This window comes from Aegilops tauschii, chromosome 7, assembly GCF_002575655.3.
Source record: "Aegilops tauschii subsp. strangulata cultivar AL8/78 chromosome 7, Aet v6.0, whole genome shotgun sequence".
NCBI lineage: Eukaryota > Viridiplantae > Streptophyta > Magnoliopsida > Poales > Poaceae > Aegilops > Aegilops tauschii.
The window spans coordinates 145,121,358-145,148,129 of NC_053041.3; the positions used below are offsets into that span (position 1 = coordinate 145,121,358).

The following is a 26,772-nucleotide window of genomic DNA, read 5'->3' on the forward strand; positions in this document are numbered from 1 at the left end:
AGGCTATATATGGGTATAGAAATGTTCAAAGTCCAAGGAGTTAAAAAAACATAAAACCGAAAAAAGGCTAAAATTTTAAAAAAGGATGGAAGAGGGGGAAAACAGAAGATAAAATTAAAGGCAAAAGCAACAGGAAAAAAGAAAACAAAAAGAAAAAGAAGAAGACAAAATAAGAAGGAAACAGGGAAATGGATCAATCAAGACCATAGAGTTTCAAAAGTCAGACTGATGACCGAATCCGTCATGATCTCGGTTCACCCGTCCGACCGGCGGTTCGCTTCGTTTGATCGCAGTTCATTAGTGTATACAATGTTCTAACTTTAGTATCAACCTAATATCCAAGACAGAGATCATGCGAGAATTGAAATTATGTAGAACACATTCTAGGTAAGATAAGTCACCAATCATACCTTCAAATAAATTATATACTTCCATTTCATATCCAGTGTGACCATCTTATTGCAAGAGCTGTCAAGAACAAAAATACTGAATATCCCGTCATTATGTACCACTCCTGAACTAGCCAACAGCAATATACAGATACAACGCCTTTTTGTCCAAATGTAGCGATGGCAAAACCTGGCATTCCTCCTTTCTTCCACGTCATAGCTGGTACTGTTACTTCCCTTGTCCCATCAGGATGGGTGTGGTCTGAGAAGCTATCAGCATGAGCACTAAATATAATCCTGTGGAAAGAAAAATGAGAGCAGGCCTTCAAGTACCATCCTTGAGGAACAGACTCAATAAGAATTTGTGTGTACAAGAATTTCTTTTACCAAAGTATCACACACGGTCAAAATTGCAGCAAGCAAAAGTGCAACAAAAGGACCATCATTATCATGTCTAAGTAATTCAATTCACAGCTATACATTTGCCAAAATATGCAGTATATGGAGGACTAACCTTGGTTTAAGCGCTTGAAGAATATATTGTGTTGAATTTGCCGGGAGAGTATGCGATCGATCATATAGCTTCCTACCATCAACTCCGCTGCAGGGTCCAATTAGCACGTCAGAATATAATCATCACACCAATAATAAAGGCAACACAGAGATACACAAATGCACATTTTACACCATTTAATGTTCCAAAATTCAAGTTAGGCAATACTAAAAAAACATCAACGGCAAATTGCTGTCTGTCCACTCCCTCGTTAGCAAGGTCAAGGAGGAAGCTGCCCTTTGGGCTAGAGCTGGAGAAGCTGGCCTGTGTGCCATACTGCCGAGGACCTGGGATGTACATTAGTTTCTTTCTTGTGCTCCGTAACCTACTACCTCCTAGGAGGATTGTAACAACAAATTCTCTCTTTTCAATGCAATGAAACGCAAAGGTTGTGTTTTCTCGGGAAAAAAAAACATCAACAAGTAAAGCTCACATTTAATTGCTAAATATCCGCAGAAATGTATTAGCATTGGTATGGAGCAGGAGTTATGACTCAACAAAGTATGTTCACAATACACTCTATACAAGATTTACCTTTGCTTTGAACTCGGGGGAACCAAAGGATGATCTGAGGCAGTTCCATCTGGAAACATGGGAACACCAATGACTCCTATGTCAGACTTTTGGGACTTATGTAGTGGAATGTGGAGCAAAAGGACAGGACCTGATCCCAACGTCATGCTGTTTTGCCTCCAACTGTGGGCACCGACACCTTCTCCATTTTCGCTTCCCAGAGGAGAATGATCTGCTCCATTTAACCTTTTCTTTTGGAAATGATGGCTTTCCTTCTCCATAACCTTCTCAACACTGAACCGCAACGTGTTGTCACCACAGAGCAGTGCCACCGCATTTAGAGACATAAAACTGATATTACTAAACTCAAAAGCGCCACAGCCACTTGAATCTAGTCCTGGCAAATGCTTGGCCATACGGTGCACCAATTTACCATCCAAACTCGAACATTCGCCAACATCTTTGTCACCTAACACGATATGAAGAGGAAGGGAAGAGTACTGCCCTAATATCCCCTCAAACTGTTCAAGAACAGCTATCCATTTGCTCTCGTTATGCTCCGAACCCCTTGCTGAGATGTCCCCAAGGACTATGATCATATCTGGATTTGTTGTTTGAATAGATTTCTGACGAAGACATAAACATAGCAAATTAATATTAACCATAAGTGTGTAACATATCCAAAAAAAGAGCTCATAACTGACATTACTTAGCTTTACACTTGCGAATAAGAGATGTATCTTCTATCAGGTACAGTAATATTTATATGACTGGAGTGAAAATAGCTTCCAGGGTATTTACCAATGGCCTAAATCACGTGAACAGATATGCAAAGACCCAATTTCCTGAAATTCAGCCTATATAATAGTCTTAAAATGGCATGGACTTCAGGAATTTGTCGATACTACAGCACCAGACTCCTAAGAACTGAAAAACTCGAAGAATTTTGGGTTCGTTCGCATCTGAATCTGATCACTTACAGTGAATAGCTTGGACGTGACGTGGTCCCGGAAGAAGCGGTCGGCGTAGGTGGCGTCGGACCCGAGGAGCATCAGGTCGGCAACCATCATCGCCCTGAGGTCCCCGGCGGCGAGGTCGGGGGCGGGCAAGCCGCCGGAGCAGGAGGGCGTGGAGAGCCAGTCCTCGAAGGCGAGCAAGGCGGCGACGAGGACGAGCGGCAGCCACGGGTTGGGCCACGCCGCCATCGCCGGCGAGGTCGGGATAACGCGAGGAAAGCGAGGGCGAGGTCAGTAGCGCTGGGGCTTCGGTGTGGTCGTCGCCGGCCATGACGCGGCTATTTTCCTTGTTTATTTCTCGCGGCGAGTTTTGACCGGCGGTAATTGGCCATGACAGGTTCTTCCCCTGGGTTTTTATCTTCTTCTCCCAGCCATACGATCGGACATTCAACGGCTTAGATCAGTAGCTGCATTGAACGCTCAATAGTTAGTTCCAGCTTTGTCCAAAGAATTTGCAATTTTTATTTCTACATCTAACAACTCCGCCATCAGTCTGTTTTTTGCCAGGCAAAAGTTGTCATATTTGATTTGCCATGGTCAAATCCCGAGCGTTGAGAATTTATCATTTCCAAAGAATAATTAACGGAGCGACAAAGAACAATTGGTTAGATGATTAGAAATGTGATTGGTCATGTGTGTGTCGATATTGTAATCGGTGTTTACAGGAAATGAATATTGTAACTGACTACTTTAAGTCAGAACGTTCGTTATTGAAACACCATGGTAAAGGCCTCATGCCAATAATATGCTAAATAGTTGTATGCATTTGTAGATGGATATTTTTCATTGTCCAGGAACTGAATAGAAATTGATACAGTATTTGAGACTAGGAAAACCTTATTTCTCATTTGATTAAATAAATTTGTTTATGCATATTAAAACAAATGGTCACCGTGGTATAAAAAATGTTCTTGTAGCACAAGCATTGGTTTTTTCGACCGAGCACTGAAAAATTGTTTGGGAAATTATTTTTTAAGAATTTTTTTTCTTCTAGATAAGAGCATCAATATTGGGTGCACACCGGGTGCACCGCAAAACTCGGTGCAATTTTTTAAACACAGTACAGATGCTCGTGCATATGCACATACACTCACTCGTATGAACATACACATGCACACCCTATCCTTATTAGCACTTCCGAGAGACTGAGCCAGCACATCAACTTAAGATTTGATGGGGCCGTGTCACCACTGAACGCATATCACCGAAATACCTGAAATAAATTTAGGAAAATGCGAGCACCAATGTTAAGCTTAAGACTTGAACTCTGGTGGGCTGGGGACACCATTGCCCTCCAAACCATCCAACCACAAGTTGCTTCGCCAAACTCAATGCATTTTATACATATTGGTCTACATTCATGAGTTTATAAATTAGGCATTTTCAAAATTTACAGGAAAACCATGTCAGTAAAGTATGTTAAGTTAGGTAGATTTGAATTTGCACGGGAGCGCAAATGGTTGCGGTCAACTATCGCATAAGAGAAATCAAGAACTATTTCGCAGAAAAAAACTACAAAGAAACTTCAAGGACGTACTTGAAAGGCTCCTTTTAGATAGAGAATATTTGGACCCAGACTATATTTACATTTTAACAAACCGTGTTTGATTCTACCAATACTATTGGTGGATACCTAACAGACTACAAATTATATCTACCCGCCGGAGAGATATGAGCTCCATTTTACCGTTACTTTGGCACTGGGAGGGGTGGGGAACCACAAATCATTGTTCCTAGTCCAAATTTCTTTTCACGGTATTAGTTTGTTGTCCGAGCCTTGCTCCGGTGCATCCCCCTAACTCAATTTCCTAGGGGTATTCTTAACCCCCGCCATCTATTTTTTCTCCGGCCCGCCGCTGCCCATATCCAAGCCCCGTAGCCCATATCTAAGCCCCGTATAACCCGTATGACCCATACGTATGTATACGGTGACATCCCGAAAAAAAAGGATGACACGACCCCACGACCAGGTAGGACCTGCCGACGGCCGATCCATCAATCACGCAGCTCAATCAATCACGCAGCTCCTCGATCATTCTGATGAGTTTCTGTAGGAATATCGGCGGCAGCGATCTTATCGCCGGCGATCTCGTCCGAGAGCGCGCGCGGCACCGTCGTCAACCTCCAGCGCTCGCAGGTACCGCATCCCGTTTCCCCACGTTTGTCTCGCTCGCGGCAGCATCAAACGAACTGCCGCTGTTTTCGTCGTAGTGGTTAACCTAGCGGGGCGGGCAACCTAGCTTTCTGGCGGTCCAGGCCATCGCAGATCTTGTTCTGGTAGTGCTGCTCGTCGTGATATACACAGTGATCACGCGGGCTAAAGTGGGTTTCTTCTTTCTAGGGTTAACCTAGCGTCGGTTGCCGTCGGTTGTGTGCACGACGGCTCCGTTATTTGATGCGGCGGCTTACCTAGGTATCCGGCGATCCAAAATAATCACGACCGGTGCCGTGGGCTAGGAATCCGGCGGCGCATGTTATCACGGGTAGCGCTACTTCTCGTGATCCAAAGTGATCACGTACTGGATTCGTGGGACGTACCTTAACGCCGCTTGGTCTGGAGAGGGGGGGAGGATCCATGGCCGATCAGAGGTCGTTGGCGTCGATTGTGTGCACGATCTGAACGCCCTCGGTTGGGGCGCTCTCCGGTTGGTGTAGTTTATTTAACATCCGTGATCGTGCGCTAGGTGTTGTATATTTCAGCATTGATAATGTTTGCACATGTGATGATACATATTAATTGTTGTAGGAAATGGCGGACGATGAGTTAACTGATATGATGTATGACATGGAGTTTGGAGAACTGATGAAAGACTGGATAGAAGATTGGTCAGATGATGAAAATTCAGATCGTGGAGATAGGTCAGAGAATGGGAACGTATTGGAAGATCTTAATGTGAGTGGCATTATCATGTTGTAATTTTTTGGTGGCATCCGACAATATTATATTTTGAAAATTTATAGATGGATGAACATGATGATGGTCAGGAAAACAATGAGCATGATGATGGTGAGGAAAACAACTCGGAGATCTCGAATGAAGATTACATTAGTCAGGTATGGAAGTGGAATTTTTTGTTGGCATGCATGCAAATTGAATTAATCCTGGAATATTATATGATAAGTACTTATGTATTTGTGTTATATTTTTCAGCTCATTTCCGAATGTCATAATGCGTACGACTATTACGGTGAATCCGACGCGGAGACAGGCCTTGATGTCGAATCATTAGCTGCATCTGATTCTGGGGAGTCGCAATCGTCGGTCATCATGAGTGAGGTATGTATGTAATCAATGTTGTATGGAAGTAATGTTATACCATAGAAAACTGTTTTCATGGCTATGTTATGATTGTGTAGGTGACAGAAGTTGAGGGGAAAAAGAATGTCCAAGATACTGCTAGTGCAGATGATAAGAGGGATATGTTCATGCAGATAATACAAATGACTTTTACGTCTCACGAGGCTGCGTATGATTTCTACAACAGCTATGCTAGAGATAATGGTTTCAGCATTAGAAAGAATAGGGTCAGGTATAGCAAAACCGAGTCACGTCATATGCGTTATAAGCGGTTTGTTTGTTCCAGACAAGGAAAACGTGACAGCAGGTTGCTAACCGAGGAAGGACACAGCCGTAGGCTCAGACCCGAGACACACTGCCACTGCGAAGCGCACCTGACCGTGAAGCTTGACCAAAAGCGTGGGGTTTGGTATGTTGATAGTTTTGTGGACAAGCATAGCCATATCTTGGCAGGACCGGACGAGGTACCTTTTCTTTGGTCCCACAGAAAAATCAAAGAGTACCAGAGAGCTGAGATACTGTCCATGGGAGCTGCAGGGATTAGAATTCACGACATGATGGATACCTTCATCAGCAAACATGTATGGTATGGCGGTGTTGGTTTTACCAGGCGTGAAATATACAACCTTTGTGCCAGGGAGAAGAGGAAGCTGCTTTCAAAAGGTGATGCTGCCACAGTCATAGGCATCATGGTCAGTAGGAAACAGAGGGATCCTAGCTTCTTTTTCGAGTACAAGCTAGACAAGGAAGGACATATGAATAGGATGTTCTGGTGTGACTCTCAGTCTCGTCATGACTATGAGGACTTCGGCGACATGCTTGTATTTGACAGCACGTACAAGATGAACCGGTATGGTATGCCATTCATACCCTTTGTTGGTCTTAACAATCACCGGAAGACCACTGTTTTTGCTTGTGCCATAGTTTCGGACGAGACCGAAGAGACATATGTGTGGCTGCTGGAGACTTTTTTGAGGTCCATGTGTCAAAAGATGCCTATGAGTGTTATCACGGATGCCGACGCTGCGATGATCAAGGCAATTCGTCAAGTCTTGCCAGACGTGTGGCACCGTATATGTACGTGGCATATAGAAAAAAATATGAAGATTCACCTCAGTCACAAGTCCTTGAAGGAGTTCCGAACTCTTCTGTACTACAGCACGTCCACGGCCACGTTTGAGGAGAGATGGCACGCGTTTTCCAAAAGATGGCAGTCGGAAAAAACAGTAACATGGTTGAGACGGATGTATAAGAAGAGGAGACTGTGGGCCGCGGCTTATCTGACAGAGGGTTTTTGGCTTGGCATGAAAAGCAACCAGAGGAGTGAAAGTCTAAACTCATGCCTTCACCTCCACCTAGACGGTGAAATGACCCTGGTGGATATGATTTTGCACTATGAGAACGCCGTTGTACGTATCCATGAGAATGAGGCACGAGATGATTGCACGGCCTCACAGAGTTTACCGGTGCCAGTTACTAGCTCGAGGGAACTTGAGATAGCTGCTTCTCACGTCTTCACTCCAGCAAACTTCTATATGTTGCAAGCTGATCTTAGGAAAATTGGTGGCATGGAGATTGTAGAAATAAAGCTCGGAGACGGATCACAGCAGTACATCGTGGCCTGGAAGAATAACCGGAAGATTCGTTTTTGGGTGGAGTACACTCCAGTAAATTCCGCAGAAACTATAAGGTGCAGCTGCAGAAGAATGATTCGAAAGGGTCTACCTTGCAAGCACATATTCCATGTACTGGAGTACTTGAATATATCTGAAATACCAAAGTGTTTAGTTCTTGTGCGGTTCACGAAAGACGCAAGGTTGGGACTGCCCGCCAGGCGCACAAGCGATCTGTTGGGATTTGGATGGACTGGAGCAGCTGAAAGAATGAAATATAGCCAGGTTAGTGTGTTGGCTTCAGAAGCTATGCATGCAGCATGCAAACACCCAACTTTGTGGGATCAGTTACAGGAGAGTTTGAAGGCCGTGATAGCTAAGAGCCATGAGTATGATCAGCTAAAGCAAAATTTGAGTAAGAAAACGGCTGATCTTAGTACTTGTGCAATTGAATATGTAGATGATGGTGAAGGCAACATAGTTGAAGTTCATGATCCTATTAAAATATCAACGAAAGGTGCAACTAAGGTAGATGAGAACCGCCCTATGTCGAAAAATGGTAGGCCACTTTCGTACGACGAGATCAGAATCAGGTGCGGCGCATGCAAATTGCTAGGGCACACTAAACGCAACAAGAAATGCAAACTAAATAAGAAGTAAGTTTTTGTATGCATTGTAGGTTATAATTGTTTTTAACTTGTCATTCATTAACTTTTCCTGTTATCGTGTGCAGAAGCGTGGTGGGCGAAGAAGAGTAGAACAGTTGCTAAAGTTATGTTAGGATGAATCCAGTGATCTAATAGTGAGGTGTTTACAATGTGTTACTGCATACATGATACATGATATATACTATTGCAAGAGGCCAGTACCTTGAGATAGTGCTTGTAGCATATATGGACTAAACAGGAGGCGGTCACTAGGGACTTTAATCATGGAAAATGGATAGCATTTTAGCCATTGTAATGATGGCATCTTTTGTGCTGTCCACTGTAGTTATATTATATTAGAAAACTAGACGATACCTGGCATGTTGTTGCGGGAATGTTTTGCAATATATTCATAGAGAAATGGTTACGTGTAACATGTATATGTTGTTGCGGGAATATTTTGTTTGCATGTTGTGGTGGACCTTTCTCCATACATGTTGAATGACGAGGTGGCAAACTTGCATGTTAAGAGAAATAGGTTAGTGGTGGCTAGTTGTTTAGATATAGAAGATGTAATTATGTGGGGTAATAATTAAAAAAAATTCACTCCTTTGGTTCACCACCATTTAGATATAGAAGATACCAGCTCACTTTGGTCTATAGTATAGACTTCGTACCAAAAACCCACCATTTTCCCCTTATAAAGAAAAGAAAAACCCACCATTTTATGGCTTGTAGTGTAACTCGGGCCGCTTGTCGCGATGACGTGGAGGGGGGTGACGGATGCCGTAAGACGGCGCGACACACAGCCGCTCCCGTTGCCGAGCCCATTTAACAATTTTTATTTTGATTACAACCCGTTTAAATGGGCCGCGCTGGCCACCTGGTCGGGGCGCTTCTTCCCTCGCGATCTCCACGCGCGTTCTATCTATCCACTGCAACCGCCACTGCCGCCACCGATCCACGTCTTGCCGCCGGTCACGTTACGCCATGGTTACGTTGAGCGACGAGTCGAGCTCTTCTTCGGATGGCGAATCCATGACTAGCCTGCAGGTACGCTCCTACTATATAATCTCCAAATAGTGCTAGGCTTAGGGTTAGGGTTCTTCATTTCCGGTATTTAACGTAGGGCGTTGATTTGTGCATTATCTCTGTTGTTTCGTTTAGCTTCCTACGACTATCCCTTGCTATGAATGGAGTGGCATTGCTCACGATCTGTCTTCTCGTTGTCTGCATCGAGAACCTTGCGTCAGGCTAGTTGCTTTTGATTCCTTGGACACTCGCAGACGTTTTCTTGCCTGTGGTCAGAAGGTATGTTGTTCCGTACTGTAAATAATGTTTAAATTACCTCATGCTCGATTTACTTCGCGGTAATCCATTGTTCTGCCCAAAATTGCATACAATTTCAATTAATTTGTGCATTTACAAAGTCCGTATTTATGTTGTTTTTGTACGGTCTAATATTTGTTTTAGCACATAATAGCATATACTTGTAGTTAATTGATCCATATATATATATATGTATATCATTGCATGCTACATTTTGTGTTTATATGATTGAGACCATATTTTTAGTGCATTGCATGTAATTGTATTGCATTTGTGCATATATGATTGAGACCATATTTTTTCATACTGTAGGAAGAAGTGAAATGTAACTATGTGGAATGGGTAGACCCGGAGTGGTCAGTGGCTATGAAGTTCTGCCTGAGAGAACTGTGGAGCATGTATGACGAGAAGCTGAGACAGAATATTAAGAATGCTGAAGAAAAATGCATGTTAATTGGAGAAAAGAGGAGGACGGAGGAAGAGCTGAGATTTTTCAAAATGGACTTTGCTAAACTGGTGGCTGATAAGGAGGATGCTCTCACGCAGTTGGGCAATGCAAGATTGTCACTCAGCGATCTCAAAGAGGAGCTGGAGAAGAATAAGATGGCAGACCATGGTTGTGCCAATCTACATCAGGTCCTGAGGGTAAAGGCTGAGAAAGACCGGGACCGGGTGGTGCTAGAGAGAGACCAAGTGATGAGAGAGAGGGACCAGCTGAAGCAAGAGAAGAAAAAACTTGAGTATATTATTGCAGATTTTCTCAAACAGAAACATGGGTACGTTGATAAGATCAAGAAGCTGAAGGAGATTTGTGATGAATTTTAAGTATGTTTTGTGGTTTATTGTTGAACAGAATGATCAAGTCCTATCTGCATTGTGGCCAGTTCATTTGTGTAAGGTCTAAGTATATTATATTAACCAATAAATTATATCACTTTCGAAATAGTTTTCCCTTGTTTGACCTGCATCCTAATGCGGGTTCTTGGCTAAGCACTGAAATTATTTTGCTTCCACCGGAGCTCTAAATTGTACTGATCAAGGGGGTGAAATAGTAGTTGATCATGTGATTGATGGTGCTACTGATCCTGATCTTCATGATGCAGAAAAGGAAAAGGCTAACAAAAATGCAGCAAAAAACTGTGCAACGAGATTTGAAGCAACACATAACACCAAGGGAGTCTGGCGCAAGACACGAGGAAGATCCACCTGTGGACGCCGATCCCGAGAGATCCAGCGGCAATCATGCGCACGGGATCCCAGGCGGATCTGCCTACTCCACCAACCGCAGGATCCACGGGTGCCCCGTCTGCGTCCGACACGCGGGCTGTCTCCACCGAGCGGTCGGGCGGGACCGGACCTGGCGCCCCCCCCCCCGCGCCAACTGGCGCTCGTCGACTGGGTCGCCCGCGCTGGGACCGGATCTGTCGTTGTCTCGGGCGCGGGATCCCACACCGGATGGCACGACAGCCGAGGTTGATTCTCAGGCAAACAAAAAGGAATTTATCAACTTTTTTTCTTATTGTTGAATAATGCCAAATCAAATTAAAAAAATATGCAAAAGTAAAAAAGGAAATGAATTACTCTTCCATGGAAGAAAAGAATGAACACAGCAGCAAAAAACATTAAGGTAGAACAAATGAAGGGAAGCAAAAATTTATTGGTATGAAACGTATAGTCTGACTGCATTACACATACACAAGTATGTGTGAGCGACCAAAAATCCACACAAAATCCATGGTATCGTGCTTATTACATGAATGATAGAAAATCAAAGTTGTCCATGCCGGGAAACGTGCTTTCGGACATAAAACAAACGACTGAAACTAGAATCTTGAATCATGTATGATGTCTTCACGCCTTGCTTTTCTTTGCGATGTCGCGGATTTTGTTCTTCACACATTCGAGCATGTTGGTAGGTGAGAGAACCAACTCGGCGATGAGACGCCTTCTCCTTGCATTAACCGTGCCCTGCAATTTTTAGAACAAGGTTTAATGAATAGAAGTTGGTATTATACGACAATTGTACAAGTGTACGAGCAGAGAGGACAAATTACCTGGGTAAAATCGGCGGTCCATCGATCCCCGTCCCAATGCTCCATAACTTCAATCACAAAAAGGCCACAAGAGTTCCTAATATATATGCAAACATTAGTCACCGTGCACACGAACATGTCTTTCGTAATTAGAAAATGATGAACCATAACTCACCCGTCCTCTTGTAGTGGCATGTCGATCTGAGGTATGATAGGCCACTTAGTGACGTCTGGATATTTGCCAGGTGTAATACGGTTTGCCTCTTCCATATCAATTGCTATTGCTAGTCGCTATTTGAAAGAAAGTAGTAGTGAGAAACCATATGACATTTCATATGAAGAATGCTCAATGTCGGGGAGAGTACCAGTGCTTTCACAGTGTCGAGAGAGAACTCGAGAGGATAGAGCGAATCAAAAACTCGGAACTCTTTCTTGCGGTTGTGCATCACCACGGTGATCCAGTGTGTATTGCCGACGTTCAACGGGATAAACGACTGAAATGTGGAACACATTTGTAATCAGATGCAATTATGCTTGTTGAAATGAGTGTTAATGAACTAGTAAGAACATATCGTACCTTATCACGGACGGTATACTCGTCCAGAACCCTACGTACTGCTCCAGCTCTGCTCAGCGCACTATCCATGTTGTATTTCGACGGTTTAGGGTTGTCTCGTGCCTTAGCACGATCAACAAGGTATTTGGACCTCCAGGCTGGACAGAGGTGCCGATCATGACCAACGCGCAGAGCCAAATGTGTCTGATAAGCATCGATAATCTGCGTAAAATAATAGAACATTTTATTTTCATAGGTGACACCTAGATTATGCACTTAAATAGCAGGACATGGTAATAGATCTTACGTCATCCGCCAGCCATGTATGCTCAAGTACCGGTCGTATACTCTCCACAGTCACAGAGGTGCCACGTTCATTGTAGTAAACTCTTTTTGTCATATTCTTCTCAGACCGAGCAGCTGCCTCCACAAACGCAACAGCAGCATCGATGAGTTCTGGTGTCAAATCGTCCTTAACAGAGCCTTCCATGTCATTGTCACTAAACAGAGCTGCATGATAAATTACGAACGTCACGAACGGTGAGTACATGAAATGGTAGTAAATTAAGCACTAAGATAGCTACTAACGGTACCTCTAGTTGCGGTAGTGTTGCCGGATGGCTTAGTACCACGAGCGCTTCGCTTGTCGGGCTTGTCAAGTTTAAAGGGGGATTCAAATTTCTTGGGAACAGTTCGTCGGCGCTTCCCGGATATAACATCGTCTTCTTTTGCGGTTGCTGCAGACTTTTTCCCCTTGCTCTTACCCACCATCCTGTCGATAGAACTTGCAGAAATGTCAATGTCGGACGATTCTGCTCGAGGAGAATTACCTACAATCCAAGGGTTCTCCGGTGTTGCGCCGCACTCATCAGTAGGCTTCGTTGTCTTGTCAACATTTAACTTGGCAGGTGTTTTCTAGTTAACAAAAAAATAATGTGATAGGTTCAGTTAACGAAAATGAAGATGCATAATTGAGATAAATGAAGACAAATAAATGAAAACATACTTCCTCATCATCGTTGTTCTGGTTTACAACAGGCTCGTCAGGCTGTGTCAAATCAATTACCGGCTCTAGACCGTCAGAGTCATCCTTGTACACGAATTCTTTTTTTCTGGTGGACCATTCTCAAAGGAATCCACTTCTAGGTCGGCATCGTTGTTGCCGGAAGCCGCAGCAGCCGCTGGCTTGTACATCACACCATTTTGGTTCAACTTCTCTAACAATCTCTACATTACATAAAAAATATTAATTAATGTCGGCACGGTTTTGCAACTTCAAAAATGTTGTAAACATAGGATTAAGGGTGTGTCACCTCGGCTACTTGTTCTGGTATTTCCTTCATTTGGCTGCGTATGTAATCCATACACCGCTTCATGATGAGGTTCATCATCTCGTCCGCGTTTGAGGCTAACTTGGACTTCTTTGCCGCATCAACGGCATGCTTCATTTTTGGCTTTTCTGGTTCGGGTACTTTGCGCTCCTGCGCCCTATACTCCTTGGTTATGTTGTCTTCAATACAAGTATATGTGATCAATAAAAATATTAATACAACTAATTATGTTATATAAAAGATTTAAGAAGTACCCAACGTAATGAATTACCTTGATGTTACCACGGCCACGGCCTTGGTCATAATCAAACTTGTCTCTCCTTGAGGCCGCAGCTTCAGTCCAATTCCTCATTAGAGGTTCCATGGACAAGCTAGGATTGAATGCGCATTCACCTTCCAGAGGCTGAACCTTCTCCCAGTACAGGTACTGCATGAATATGAAAAATTACAATTAGTACTATACAGCAGGTAAATTAGCAATCATTTTTTTTTGCAATGGTACAAGTCTGAAAGGTGTACCTGCAGGAGAGCTAAGTTCCCTCTCGGCCATTGGCGGAGGTGTTTGCCTTTCCTCACGTTGCGAAGGCAGTCCAGCAGAACCCGGAGGATGAATGCATTCCAATTAATCTTGGATATACGCTTCACATCGTCCACCAATGCGTAATATTGCTTTGGTACAGTCTTGCTCGACATGGGAGCAAGAACTGTTCCAAGCAACACGAGGACAACTCTCCGAAGGAAATCTTCGGCGGCAGATTTATTTTTTGTGATGTCCACAATCAGATCATCGATGACTATGTTACCTGTGGTCTTGCTCAGGAATTGAGGCGGCACTCGATCTTTAACATCCTCACCTTCCTCACCGAGAATACCTTCTGCCGACAGTCCGTGGTTCTCCAAGGCCAAGATGCACTCAACATCCACGGCACCGAGAGACACTTCGCCAACCAAGTCTTGTACAATGAATCTGCCCTTGCTAGGATCAAATATCTCAACCATGTACCGGATCAACATTGTACGCATCTTCAGCGAAGGTATCTGAAGCATGCTACGGAGTGGTGTTTCGGCAAGTGCGGCCCGTTGACCGGAAGATAGACCGGCAATAAGTTTGCACCATTTTTCTACGGCGCAAACAATTTCTCCGTTGAGTTCATCCATCCTGTTAAAAAATATACTTGGTTATAGTACCATAAATTATGTAATCAACTTTTTTCCTAACATATTGTTGCATAAAACATAATAATGGAATACACTATCCCACAGTAGATAGAAAACTATACAACATAATTTATTCATACTGAAACATTCAGCCGAGACACGTGCAGCACATAAAATGACAGTTTAACAAGTACTTATTTAACCAATTAGTTTCATAATAAAAAGCAACATAATTTATCTAATCATTTATTTTCATATGGTACTGTACAAATAGATATAAGAATCGGTGACAGTGCCTAATTAACAGTAAATTGAAAAGAAAAAAACGAAATTATGCATACTGGAACATGCATCAAACAAACGTGCATCACATACAATATTAGTCGGCGTCTCATAGTTGCAACATGCATGTCTTAGGGCATTGTTATAACTTAAAGTGACTATGCTATAACTAACACTGATAAAAAATTGTTGTTTATTCATCAATCCAACCTACAAGTGAAAGACAACAAACAACATGCAGAAACTAATTTGCAATCGTAGGGCTATCTAATCAAATACACGCACAAACAAATCTAGTGTCATAGGCCTATCTAATCTAATACACGCACAAACAAAAAACATCTACTCCAACAGATGTAATGCGAAGATTATGCGCTAATTAATCTTAGTCCTATCGAATCTAACACACGCACCAAGAAAAGCATCATGGATGCGGTACGGTTGCCAACATACTGGATCGCTCGATGAAGATGGAAGTTGTCGGCGTTGTAACGTGGACGCAGTTCGTCCACGACGGCCAGCACGCGCTGACGACCTGGATGTTCTCGACGATCTTGCTGCGGTTGGGCCGATGCTAGGGACGCAGCTGTCGTCGACTCGGCGGTAGGAGCCGTCGTAGATGACATGAAAGACGATGCCGAGACTAAATAGGAGGAGGAGGATCTCCTAGGTCGTCGTAACCACCAGGGATAGAACGCCCGTGATCTTTGCCTTCCTTAGTTGAGGAGAGGCAGTACGTGCTCCTAAATTAAAGGGATAGGCTTCCCACGCTCGAGTTTTTTTGTAGATTCCGATCCGGGAATTGTGTAACAAATCGCAGCTGCTCCTCTCTTTGAGCGATGAGGGGCTCGTTTCATGTACTTTTTTTCTTTTCTTTTTCATATTAGAAAATTTTGATATCAAATAATTATTTCAACTCAACCAAATGGCCCCAAAAAAATTTCACACAATGGGATGACCATGGACATCATGCATGCCAATTCTCATCGATTTCCGACACTCGATGCATTTACTAGGATTTTGCCGACGAAAAGAACCCGAAACGCTGCTCGGACGTGACGCAATGTTCGTTCGGTGTCAAGAATGGCTCAGATGTTGCATGGGGGCCTACATTGGGCTTCCTCACATGATGCCAAAGTTTGGTGTCATTTAATGCAGGCCAGCACATAGCACATGTGCAATCACCATCATTCGGGTCTGCCGTAGGGGGAGCCCGAAGGACGTTGTTTTTATGGACTCAACCAAATGGCCCCAAATTTTTTTCACGCAATGGGATGACCATGGACATCGTGCATGCCAATTCTCATCGATTTCCGACACTCGATGCATTTACTAGGATTTTGCCGGCGAAAAGAACCCGAAACGCTGCCCGGACGTGACGCAATGTTCGTTCGGTGTCAGGAATGGCTCAGATGTTGCATGGGGGCCTACATTGGGCTTCCTCACATGGTGCCAAAGTTTGGTGTCATTTAATGCAGGCCAGCACATAGCACATGTGCAATCACCATCATTCGGGTCTGCCGTAGGGGGAGCCCGAAGGACGTTGTTTTTCTGGACTCAACCAAATGGCCCCAAATTTTTTTCACGCAATGGGATGACCATGGACATCATGCATGCCAATTCTCATCGATTTCCGACACTCGATGCATTTACTAGGATTTTGCCGGCGAAAAGAACCCGAAACGCTGCCCGGACGTGACGCACTGTTCGTTCAGTGTCAGGAATGGCTCAGATGTTGCATGGGGGCCTACATTGGGCTTCCTCACATGGTGCCAAAGTTTGGTGTCATTTCATGCAGGCCAGCACATAGCACATGTGCAATCACCATCATTCGGGTCTGCCGTAGGGGGAGCCCGAAGGATGTTGTTTTTCTGGACTCAACCAAATGGCCCCAATTTTTTTTCACGCAATGGGATGACCATGGACATCATGCATGCCAATTCTCATCGATTTCCGACACTCGATGCATTTACTAGGATTTTAAAAAACAATTCAAATGTAAAAAAGATAAGATCTATTAGAATGAAGAAGTGAAATAAAAGATAACATATTATCTTACATTTTGAAAATATTTCAAATATAAAGAAGAGAGCAAATATTAGAATGAAACAGAACATTTTATTTTACAAACTAAAAACATTTCAATTATAATAAAGATAAGAAATATTGGAATGAAGAATTGAAATAAAACACACCATTTTAGTTTATATTTCATAAATATTATCAATATAAAAACGAGAACGAACAAATGAAATAAAACACAACAAAATTTGGCATATTTTTTTAATTTTAGTAAACACTGTTAGAAATAATATAGAAAAAAGAGATTTGATTTTAAATATTAGAAATATAAACAAGAAAATAAATTTTGGAGTTAAGAAGTGAAAAATAAAGAGAATATATAACAGATCAGTGCGCGGGTAAGGCTGCCCTGGGCCAGCCCGCCCGAATTGGGCCCAAGGCAGAGCCGCGCAAGGCACAGCGCAGCGCACAGCCGTGGGGTGGTGGGAGTTTAGTCCCACCTCGCCAAGCGAGAGAGCGCCGCACCGGTTTATATACCCGGCTGCGACTCCCCTCCCAAGCTCCTATCATATGCAGGCAGTACATTGCCTAACTCTCGGCCCCTCTGCCCCGTGGGGCCTACTAGCAGCAGAGATATTCTGCACCACGGGCCTGCATCCTGGCCCATGAACGGCTGGGTTCCTAGTCGTATGCAGGCCGTGGTGTATGAATTCTCCTGCTCTGGTAGGTGGGCACTTTTTTTGGCATATTGCCATGTGTTTTGATCTTCAAATCACACACTAAATTATACGCATGCTCACTTGCATTCAATACACATTTTTTTGCATATATGACAAGTTAATGTTTTGACCTTCAAATCACCTAATAAATTTTACACATGCTCACTTACATGTAATACACATGGCTATTAATGGGATTTCAACAAAAATGAGGCCGTGGTGTATGAATTCTGCTCCCACATGCATGCCATGGTCATGGTAGGGTGTGCATAAAGTTTGGGATCATTTGGTGGGACCGACAAGGAAAACCTCTTTCAAACTTGCCCTCCGGCAAACCCGAATGGTCCGGCTTGTACATGGTTCATGTGGAGGTATGCATGAGATGACCCCAACTTTTTCGGAGCATGTGGGCATGGCCAATGTGGTCCCCCAGGCAAGGTGTGCACGAATTCGGACACAATACACACGTTGCGTCATGTCGGGCACTGTTCTAGGGATTTATCGCTAACCTTGCAGGGTTAAGCTATGTATTTGAATCTAGAACCAAATTAACGCAACCTTAGAGTTGAAGAACTGGCTGATCCATATATCATTTATAATGCTCTATTTCCACTTCAAGCCAGCATAAACCTATATAACCAAAAGCCAGCATGGCCTGCAGTCTGCCTAACCCATCATCCTAGGCTTACAAAGTTCATGAGCACCGCAAAATAACAGCAACAACTACTAAAACATCGCAACAAAGTAAAGGCCACATCTTCAGCAGGAAGTAGAGTCTTCTTTTTTATCCTTCCAGTCTTGCCACGTTGATTCTCCACCCCTGCTTCGCTGTGTACACTTCACTTGCTACTCGCTCTAGCAGTCTTGCTCCCACCTCCAGCACCTTTTTTGTGGCTCCTTTGTCTGCAAAATAGATCAATCAACAATCCTATTAGGGGCTACATTTTTCATGCAGAGAAATAACTATAGTTTTCCCAATACTGCAGTACTAAAATCACATTTATTAGGGGCAACCAAACAGCTCACTGTAAATAAAACTAACATAATCTCAAATACTGAAGTATTCTCAAAGAACTTAGAACATAGTATGCTATCAAACGGGTCCAAACTGACTCACACAGATAGACTAACTGAAGACACTGACATGCCATCACTCTGTTTTCTTGTCCTTCAACTTGCTGATGCGCTCTGAGTGACGAATGCCCATACGGATGTAGGTCTCCGCTTCAATCGTCATGGTCCTGTCTCCAAGCTGCGGGATCCCTGGACCCATAATCTGCACGTCCGCCGACTGCTCCTGGACAACATCATCCTGCTCCTCCTCTCCAGCACTGTCGTCCAGCAGCAGAACAACCTCCTCTTCCCCGCTCTCATCCTTGCTCTGCTCCACATCTTCGCTATCACTCTCATCCTCGCTATGCCCCACATCTTCACTATCACTGTCATCCTTTCTTTGCTCCACATCACTGTCAGAGTGAACATTGGACTGATCAACCGGAGCAGGCACCGCGAGCAACACTCGGACAAGATCTGGCACTGAAATAGGAGGGGCGCGGCGGCGGGAGCGGTACATGTACCACCTCGCACGCTGACGCGGATCCGGGGAGTTCTCCGCTTCGTTCATAGCCCAGAGGAAAACCTGGACTGGAACAACTCCTCGAGCAGGACCAAACAACGATTTCTTCTCATTGCCTGTAAGCACTTTGATGAGACCCCTACCGTGGTCGATGAACATCTGCAAGCTGGGAAACCAGCTGCAGATCTCCTCCACATTCGCCCTCTTCTCCAGATCGCCCTGACAGAACTTCCCAACTGCCTCCTCCCACTTTTCTTGAGCGCGGCGGCAATCACTTGCCGACCGCGACCTCCTTCCCTTCTTGTCCCCCATCGCCGGTGACGCCAGATATGAGATTTGAGCACACGGAGTGAATGGGGAACAAAAGCAAAGACCTAGGGTTCGTATCTGCCAGATGAAATGGGAAATTTTCCCCTCTCCAGCTGATAACCGTGTGTGAGGCCGGCCTGGAACGGCCCACCCAAATTAGGCCCAAATCAAAGCCGCGGCAGGCACTGTCTCGGGGTGGTGGGAGTTTAGTCCCACCTCGCCAACGGAGAGGAGCTCGCACCGGTTTATAAACCCACCTGAGCTAATCATCTCAAGTTCCTATCTAAAGCAGGCAGCTCATTGCCTAACCAGTCTCTCTCTGCCCCGTTGGGCCTACCGGCAACTTATATACATTCACCGCGGGCCTGCATCCTGGCCCAATGGGTTACTAGTCGTATGCAGGCCGTGGGGTTTCATATAAATGCTGTTGGTAGGCTGGCATTTTTTATTATTTTTTTATTTTTTTGCATATGTCACATGTTTAATTTTTTGCATATGTCACATGTCAAATTTTGCAAACAAGTTGGCATTTTTTATTATTTATTTAATTTTTTTGCATATGTCACATGTCTAATTTTTTGCATATGTCACATGTCAAATTTTGCAAACAAGTTTGAATCATTAAATTTTCAAATTATAAACTAAATTTAAAATTTAAAAATATTAAAAATATTTGGACCAAACATTTCCACCATGTGAGGATACCCAAAGTAAATTTTTAAATTTGTATTCAATTTTTTGCATATGTCAAATGTCTAATTTTGCACACAAGTTTGAAACAAAATATGTCCTCTAGACTAACTGGTCAAAACATCGGTCTATACCTCAAGGGGGCATTGTAAAGTATTATTTTTCCAAAAAAACATTCATAGCCATGTTTGGCACATGTGGGTCACCATGTACAAGAAAATGTGGGTGATTTGGAGGTGGTGGAAAAAATCACGTATGTTCAAAAACTGGCTTAACTTAGACCAAATGGCCCCTCCGGAATGCGATGATTTTTCGACCACCTCCAAATCACCTCAGTTTTGGCACACATGATCTCTTGCACAAACAAAGCTAGTTTTCCAAGGTTTTACTTTTTTTGAATTTTTTATTAATTTATAATGCCCTCTAGACTGACTGGTCAAAATATCGGTCTATACCTCAAGGGGGCATTGTAAAGTATTATTTTTCCAAAATTTCTTTCATAGACATGTTTGGCACATGTGGGTCACCATGTACAAGAAAATTTGGGTGATTTGGAGGTGGTGGAAAAAATCACGTATGTTCAAAAACTGGCTTAAGTTAGACCAAATGGCCCCTCCGGAATGCGATGATTTTTTCGACCACTTCCAAATCACCTCAGTTTTGGCACACATGATCTCTTGCACAAACAAAGCTAGTTTTCCAAGGTTTTACTTTTTTTGAATTTTTTATTAATTTATAATGCCCTCTAGACTGACTGGTCAAAATATCGGTCTATACCTCAAGGGGGCATTGTAAAGTATTGTTTTTCCAAATTTTCTTTCATATCCATGTTTGGCACATGTGGGTCACCATGTACAAGAAAATTTGGGTGATTTGGAGGTGGTGGAAAAAATCACGTATGTTCAAAAACTGGCTTAAGTGACCAAATGGCCCCTCCGGAATGCGATGATTTTTTCGACCACCTCCAAATCACCTCAGTTTTGGCACACATGATCTCTTGCACAAACAAAGCTAGTTTTCCAAGGTTTTACTTTTTTTGAATTTTTTATTATTTATAATGCCCTCTAGACTGACTGGTCAAAATATCGGTCTATACCTCAAGGGGGCATTGTAAAGTATTATTTTTCCAAAATTTCTTTCATAGCCATGTTTGGCACATGTGGGTCACCATGTACAAGAAAATTTGGGTGATTTGGAGGTGGTGGAAAAAATCACGTATGTTCAAAAACTGGCTTAAGTTTAGACCAAATGGCTCCTCCGGAATGCGATGATTTTTTTGACCACCTCCAAATCACCTCAGTTTTGGCACACATGATCTCTTGCACAAACAAAGCTAGTTTTCCAAGGTTTTACATTTTTTTGAATTTTTTATTAATTTATAATGCCCTCTAGACTGACTGGTCAAAACATCGGTCTATACCTTAAGGGGGCATTGTAAAGTATTATTTTTCCAAAAAACATTTCATAGCCATGTTTGGCAAATGTGGGTCACCATGTACAAGAAAATTTGAGTGATTTGGAGGTGGTGGAAAAAATCACCTATGCTCAAAAACTGGCTTAAGTTAGACCAAATGGCCCCTCCGGAATGCGGTGATTTTTTCGACCACCTCCGAATCACCTCAATTTGGGCACACATGATCTCTTGCACAAATAAAGCTAGGTTTCCAAGGTTTTATATTAGTTTTATTTTTTTTGAATTTATACTGCCCTATAGACTGACTGCAAAAAATCACCATGTAAGTTTGACCAAATGGTCCCTCCAGAAGGCGGTGATTTTATCGACCACCTCCAAAATTTCCACTTTTTAAAATATATTAGAAATGGAAGATTCAATCTTGCTAACTTATGAACATTGATGAAAAAAGATTTTCAAACTTTTCTAATTCTTATAATATATTTCAAATGGAAGTTTCAATCACGCTAACTTATGAACATTGACAAAAAAGATTTTCAACATTTTCTAATTTTAAAAACATATTTCAAATGGAATATTCAATCATGCTCACTTATGAACATTGACAAAAAAGGATTTTCAACATTTTCTCATTTTAAAAATATATTTGAAATGGAACATTCAATCATGCTCACTTATGAACATTGACAAAAAAGGATTTTCAACATTTTCCAATTTTTATAATATATTTGAAATGGAATATTCAATCATGCTAACTTAAGAACATTGACAAAAAATGATTTTCAACATTTTCTAAATTTAATAATATATTTGTAATGGAAGATTCGATCATGCTAACTTATGAAAACCTCAAGTCAATGTTTTTTACTATCTATCCTATGTAGATAAGGCTTGTTCTTTGCACACACCATTACCAAGCACATGCCCACTGTATGCAGCATGTCTCATCAGTCAAGCAACATTGAAGCACCTACTGTGATCATTGCAGCATCAGAATATAAACACTGCAACAAAGCATAGCTGACCTGCATCTAGACAGTTGATATACTTCAGAGACATACTAGATTAATTAAGTCTCTGCCATACTTAAGAGTCTGCCATACTACTTAAGAGTCTGCCATACTACTTAACAGTTCACAAACACATCCACCTTCCAGATTCACAGTTCACAACCATACTAGCGCAAAAGTTAAACATCATCAACTATATTGATGATGAGTACCACTACCAGCTTCACAGAGGGTGACTAGATGGGACCCATAGCCTTTAGGAGGGCTGCATGCTCTGCCCTGATCTTCACGTCGTTCCCACTCGTCGCTACACCGCGTGCATGCGACATAAGGTGCTCATACAGCCCATCCTTGGGAATTGGCTTAGTGGTGCAGTATGGGCACCTGAACTTGCCCCACTTGTAGTACGCCGCCTTCCCCTTCTCCCTGATCTTGTTGGCTTCATGCTCAATGAAGGACTTGTGGTTCCACTCTTCCACCTCATCTCCAGAGTTGTACTGCACATACAAATGATTTGCATAAATACATACTTCCCATTTAGAGTAATGTAATTAACAAACATCAAATAATTGCCATTTACTTGCCCGTTAATGAACAAACAAACATAATAGCCCATTTATAGCTAATTAATGCACAAACAACAGAATAGTTCCATTTAGAAGAATTTAATGGACAAACAACAGAATAGTTCCATTTATATGCATTCATATATGGTTTCATGAAAAAACATCACACATATCCCATTTACAGCTAATTAATGCACAAACAACACAACTTTCAGAGGAATTAATTGAAAGTACAACAAAACTTTCCATTTTAGAATAATTCAATGGACAAACAACACAATATTTCCATTTATGTGCATTCAGATATGGTTTCATGATCAAAGACCACAAATATGCCATTTAGAGCTAATTAATGACCAAACAACACAACTTTATGATATCAATGAATAAACTATATAACATTCCAATTTAGAGGCATTCATATAGGGCATCATCAACAAACAACATCTCACACAGATTAATAAACAGACCAAAAATAACTTGGGGTTACCTCCTCGTCGTCGTCAGACTCAGACGGGTCGTCGAACCCAGCGATGTCCAGCTTCCTCTTGTTACCAGCAGCTTCCTCATTCCGCAATATAAGTAATTAATTCAATTATACTACTAACTACATATAACATAGTATGCAAAGGTCAAGCAATCTGCAATGTGCTTCTAATAACCTAAAATGTTACTTTGACCTAAAATTATCCAAAGGTCAAGCATTCTACAATGATAGCTTGGTCAAACTAAAATTTTAGATCATGCTGACTGTGGTCCTTCAAACTATAATGCCAGACTGGGCACCAACAATAATTTTGTGAGTGCTCAGGTCTGCCAATTAATGGAGGTAGTACATTGGTTGACAACAAGTAATTGCATTTACTTCATCTGGCTCATGTAATGTACATAGTGGTGCATCAGCTGCTCTATAATCTGAACCTTATATTGGATAGTATATTGTAATGCCATGAGCTTCAGGAAAGAAAATCTTAGTGCAATTTTTGGTGCTAGGTGTGAAACTATTTCATATGACATTCATTCATGGAGTTATGCAACATAAATTTAATATGACCTGGTCATCTGGCATAGTTGCATGTCTAGCAAATCTACTTATGGTTTACTTTATAAGTACAGCAATCCTACAGATCAAAAATAAAACCTACCTACAATTTTAGTTTATGGATAATGAAGTGAAGCTCCTAACTATTTTGAAATTGTGCACTAGTTAAACGTACCGTGTTCATTTCAACAATTAATTGATAGACATCAAATGAACAAAGTAGGATTTTAACCTCATTTGTACAATATCAACTTTAATAGATACACTGGGTGGCGGCTCAGCCCCTGCCGTGGCCCACTGAGGGAATATGCAAAACAAATCTAACAACATATACAGCATAGAACAAAATCTGAGCACATGAGGCAATCCAGATTCTAATATAAAAAACCTAACTCTCATTATGATCTCTCTAGCATTCAACCACGAATCAACTACAAAAAACCCTAACTCTCAAATGGGGTTCCCCATTCAATCAAAAAACCCTAACAAGCAGAAGGGGGTGCCGCATTCAATCACAAATCTACAATAAAAAACCCTATCTACTAAATCTTCTGCTTAACAACTACAACTAAGAGAGGAGGGGAACGAGAAGGATTACCACATCCACCACCTGCTTGTCGTTCGCCTCCGCACCTGCATCCAGTGCGCCGCCAGACGCCGTCACCACCAGGTCCGGCACGACGGAGTCCGAGCCCACCACCCCCTGCTCCACCAGATCCGCCGCCGCAGCGACCGATCCAGCGACTGCGGGTGCAGCATCTCCCGCACCGCCGACGGCGGCCACTTCTTGGAGGCATCTGCCGCGGTGTTCGCGGCCTCAACCGCAACTCCGTGCGCAGTGGCGGCAGCGCCACCACCTTGCGCCATCGAAGCCTAAGAGAACCCACCGGAGAGAGGGAGGCGGTGGGGTTGAGCGAGTAGGTGCAGTGGCGGGGCGATGGAGACGAGGGGGAGACGATGCGGCAAGGAGTGAGGGAGTGAGCCGATTTGGGGGGAAATGGTGGGGGCGATGCGGCCGGTGGTGGTTCCCCTCCCTCTTTATAGGATGTGACGTTTTTGGAAGTTTTCGTGCGCTGCGGGGCCGCGTGGCTAGCCCACGACCGCCGCACGTGACAAGGGAAAACGAATCGCCCACGTACAATACATGTATACCCCCAGTGTACAAAAGTAATCGGGCCGGTGCGGGCTTGTACAGGGCTGTACGCGCGCTCTCCGCGGGCATAAAAAGACGATCGTGCCCCTCTTCACGAATCATTTTTGACAGATCTCAGCCGTCCTTGTATTTCTCCCCCTCGCGTTCAGCCAGGGGGGAGCACCGGAGCAGAAACGTTGTTGTCCATGAAGGTGTGGGGAACCACAAATCATTGTTACGAGTCAAAAATTCTTTTCTCGGTATTAGTTTGTTGTTCATGGTGGCAACATATCAACGGTAGAGGCAACGTCGCACGGGATAAAAGTTTCACAGCTCTATTGTCATCTTGTTGTACTCATCGTCCCTGATACCAAACTCATCGGGGAGTCAGTGGTGTATTTGTCCCGCATATCGTCGTACCTAGATCCGGCTTGTCAAGGCGGTGGTGAAGATAAGTCTGAGATCGAGTTTGATCTAGTCGGTGGTTGTTTTGTTAATACCAAAGCATCTATATCTGGGGAAGATTTCTTCACCATGTTTCACCACTTGGGTGAAAGTGACTTAAAGACCTATGTATGTGCGACACGTGCATTACTTTGGGACGTGGCGAGGTAGGATCAGGTGTGTGGACATAGCATTTGGATGTAAATTTTCTCAACGTCCTCTCCATCGGCGTGTACAATTATGGGTGTGCGTCCAATTTTGCTTCACCCTATTTCTCACTAATTTTTTTGTTTGAGATTTTTTTGACTTTTTTTCACAGACTAAATCAGGCCAATAAGAGCCTGCCATGTTAATTCTAAATTCTAAATATACTAAACCTAGCTAGGTTTCTTTTATCTGTTTTCTTTACTTTCTTTACAGCCCAAAATCTACCAATAAGAAACTAACACATGCATTTGTGGGTGATTAGAGGGGGTAGAGCGTTGTCCTGCAGTTCACATGGAGGCGGGGCGACAGGGAGCAGGAGAAATGTCCAACTTGCCCATGTGTAGCTATAAACAAACATATCTTGCCGACTACAGCGTGTGTCCCCTCTCTGCCATAAGCATCTGAAAACATGATTAAATCTCAACAGCCAAGAAGATAAAAAGGGGTACTATTCAGACTATCCAAACCGGACGACCATGCAGTGGTCACATCGAACTCTACTTTGCACGACCGTTCAAGGTTTAATGAATAAAGAAAAAGAGACATGATAAATGCATGCACCGCTGAAATTTACGTACAGTACTGCATGCATGTTCACCGCATAATTTTGTACGTGCAGGTTTCTGCAAGCTTACTACGTACACTTGTGCATGCAGTCGACTGGTGAAACACCAACTGGATCAATCAGCCCTACTAGCTGTCTCACTTCACGCCACGCAACAAGCAACGTGCCGCCTAAGTAGTCAACCGCAGATAATGCATGCCGCTTGGCAAACTTACAACAACTTCATTCATGCAGTGACTGCCACTTGCCACGCTTACATTAGCAATGCGGTGAGTCATCACTCTTTCTGTCCTGCTATATATTCACATGGTGCCCTTCGCAGCATTCATTCGCTTCAAGCAGCGAAGAGCAAAACCAA

General features: G+C 43.0%; 3 protein-coding genes across 4 annotated transcripts; 1 reads left to right on the forward strand and 2 right to left on the reverse strand.

Annotated features, from left to right (window-relative positions):
• Positions 1-393: 393 nt before the first annotated feature.
• LOC109733726 (uncharacterized) lies at positions 394-2,797 on the reverse strand. 2 transcript variants are annotated; one of them, XM_020292943.4, is made up of 5 exons: positions 2,436-2,784; positions 1,607-2,081; positions 1,477-1,525; positions 904-990; positions 394-686 (listed from the first exon to the last, which is right to left on the reverse strand). In XM_020292943.4, the coding sequence occupies exons 1-5, from the start codon at positions 2,658-2,660 to the stop codon at positions 437-439; spliced, it is 1,086 nt and encodes a 361-aa protein (XP_020148532.1). In that variant the 5' UTR covers positions 2,661-2,784; the 3' UTR covers positions 394-436. The 2 variants fall into 2 exon arrangements, with proteins under 2 accessions (XP_020148532.1, XP_020148531.1); XM_020292942.4 differs by having other exon boundaries at positions 1,477-2,081; positions 2,436-2,797.
• A 2,366-nt stretch (positions 2,798-5,163) lies between these two features.
• LOC141026942 (protein FAR1-RELATED SEQUENCE 5-like) lies at positions 5,164-8,140 on the forward strand. The gene is made up of 5 exons (XM_073503829.1): positions 5,164-5,364; positions 5,433-5,525; positions 5,623-5,748; positions 5,829-7,975; positions 8,116-8,140. Exons 1-5 carry the CDS (start codon positions 5,221-5,223, stop codon positions 8,138-8,140), a joined length of 2,535 nt encoding a protein of 844 aa, XP_073359930.1. The 5' UTR covers positions 5,164-5,220.
• Positions 8,141-11,209: 3,069 nt separating this feature from the next.
• On the reverse strand, positions 11,210-14,277 carry LOC141026943 (uncharacterized). Its single transcript, XM_073503830.1, has 11 exons — positions 13,798-14,277; positions 13,550-13,705; positions 13,088-13,174; positions 12,954-12,995; positions 12,577-12,862; positions 12,285-12,457; positions 11,969-12,169; positions 11,757-11,885; positions 11,567-11,682; positions 11,413-11,488; positions 11,210-11,326 (listed from the first exon to the last, which is right to left on the reverse strand). Exons 1-11 carry the CDS (start codon positions 14,275-14,277, stop codon positions 11,210-11,212), a joined length of 1,863 nt encoding a protein of 620 aa, XP_073359931.1.
• Positions 14,278-26,772: the final 12,495 nt, after the last annotated feature.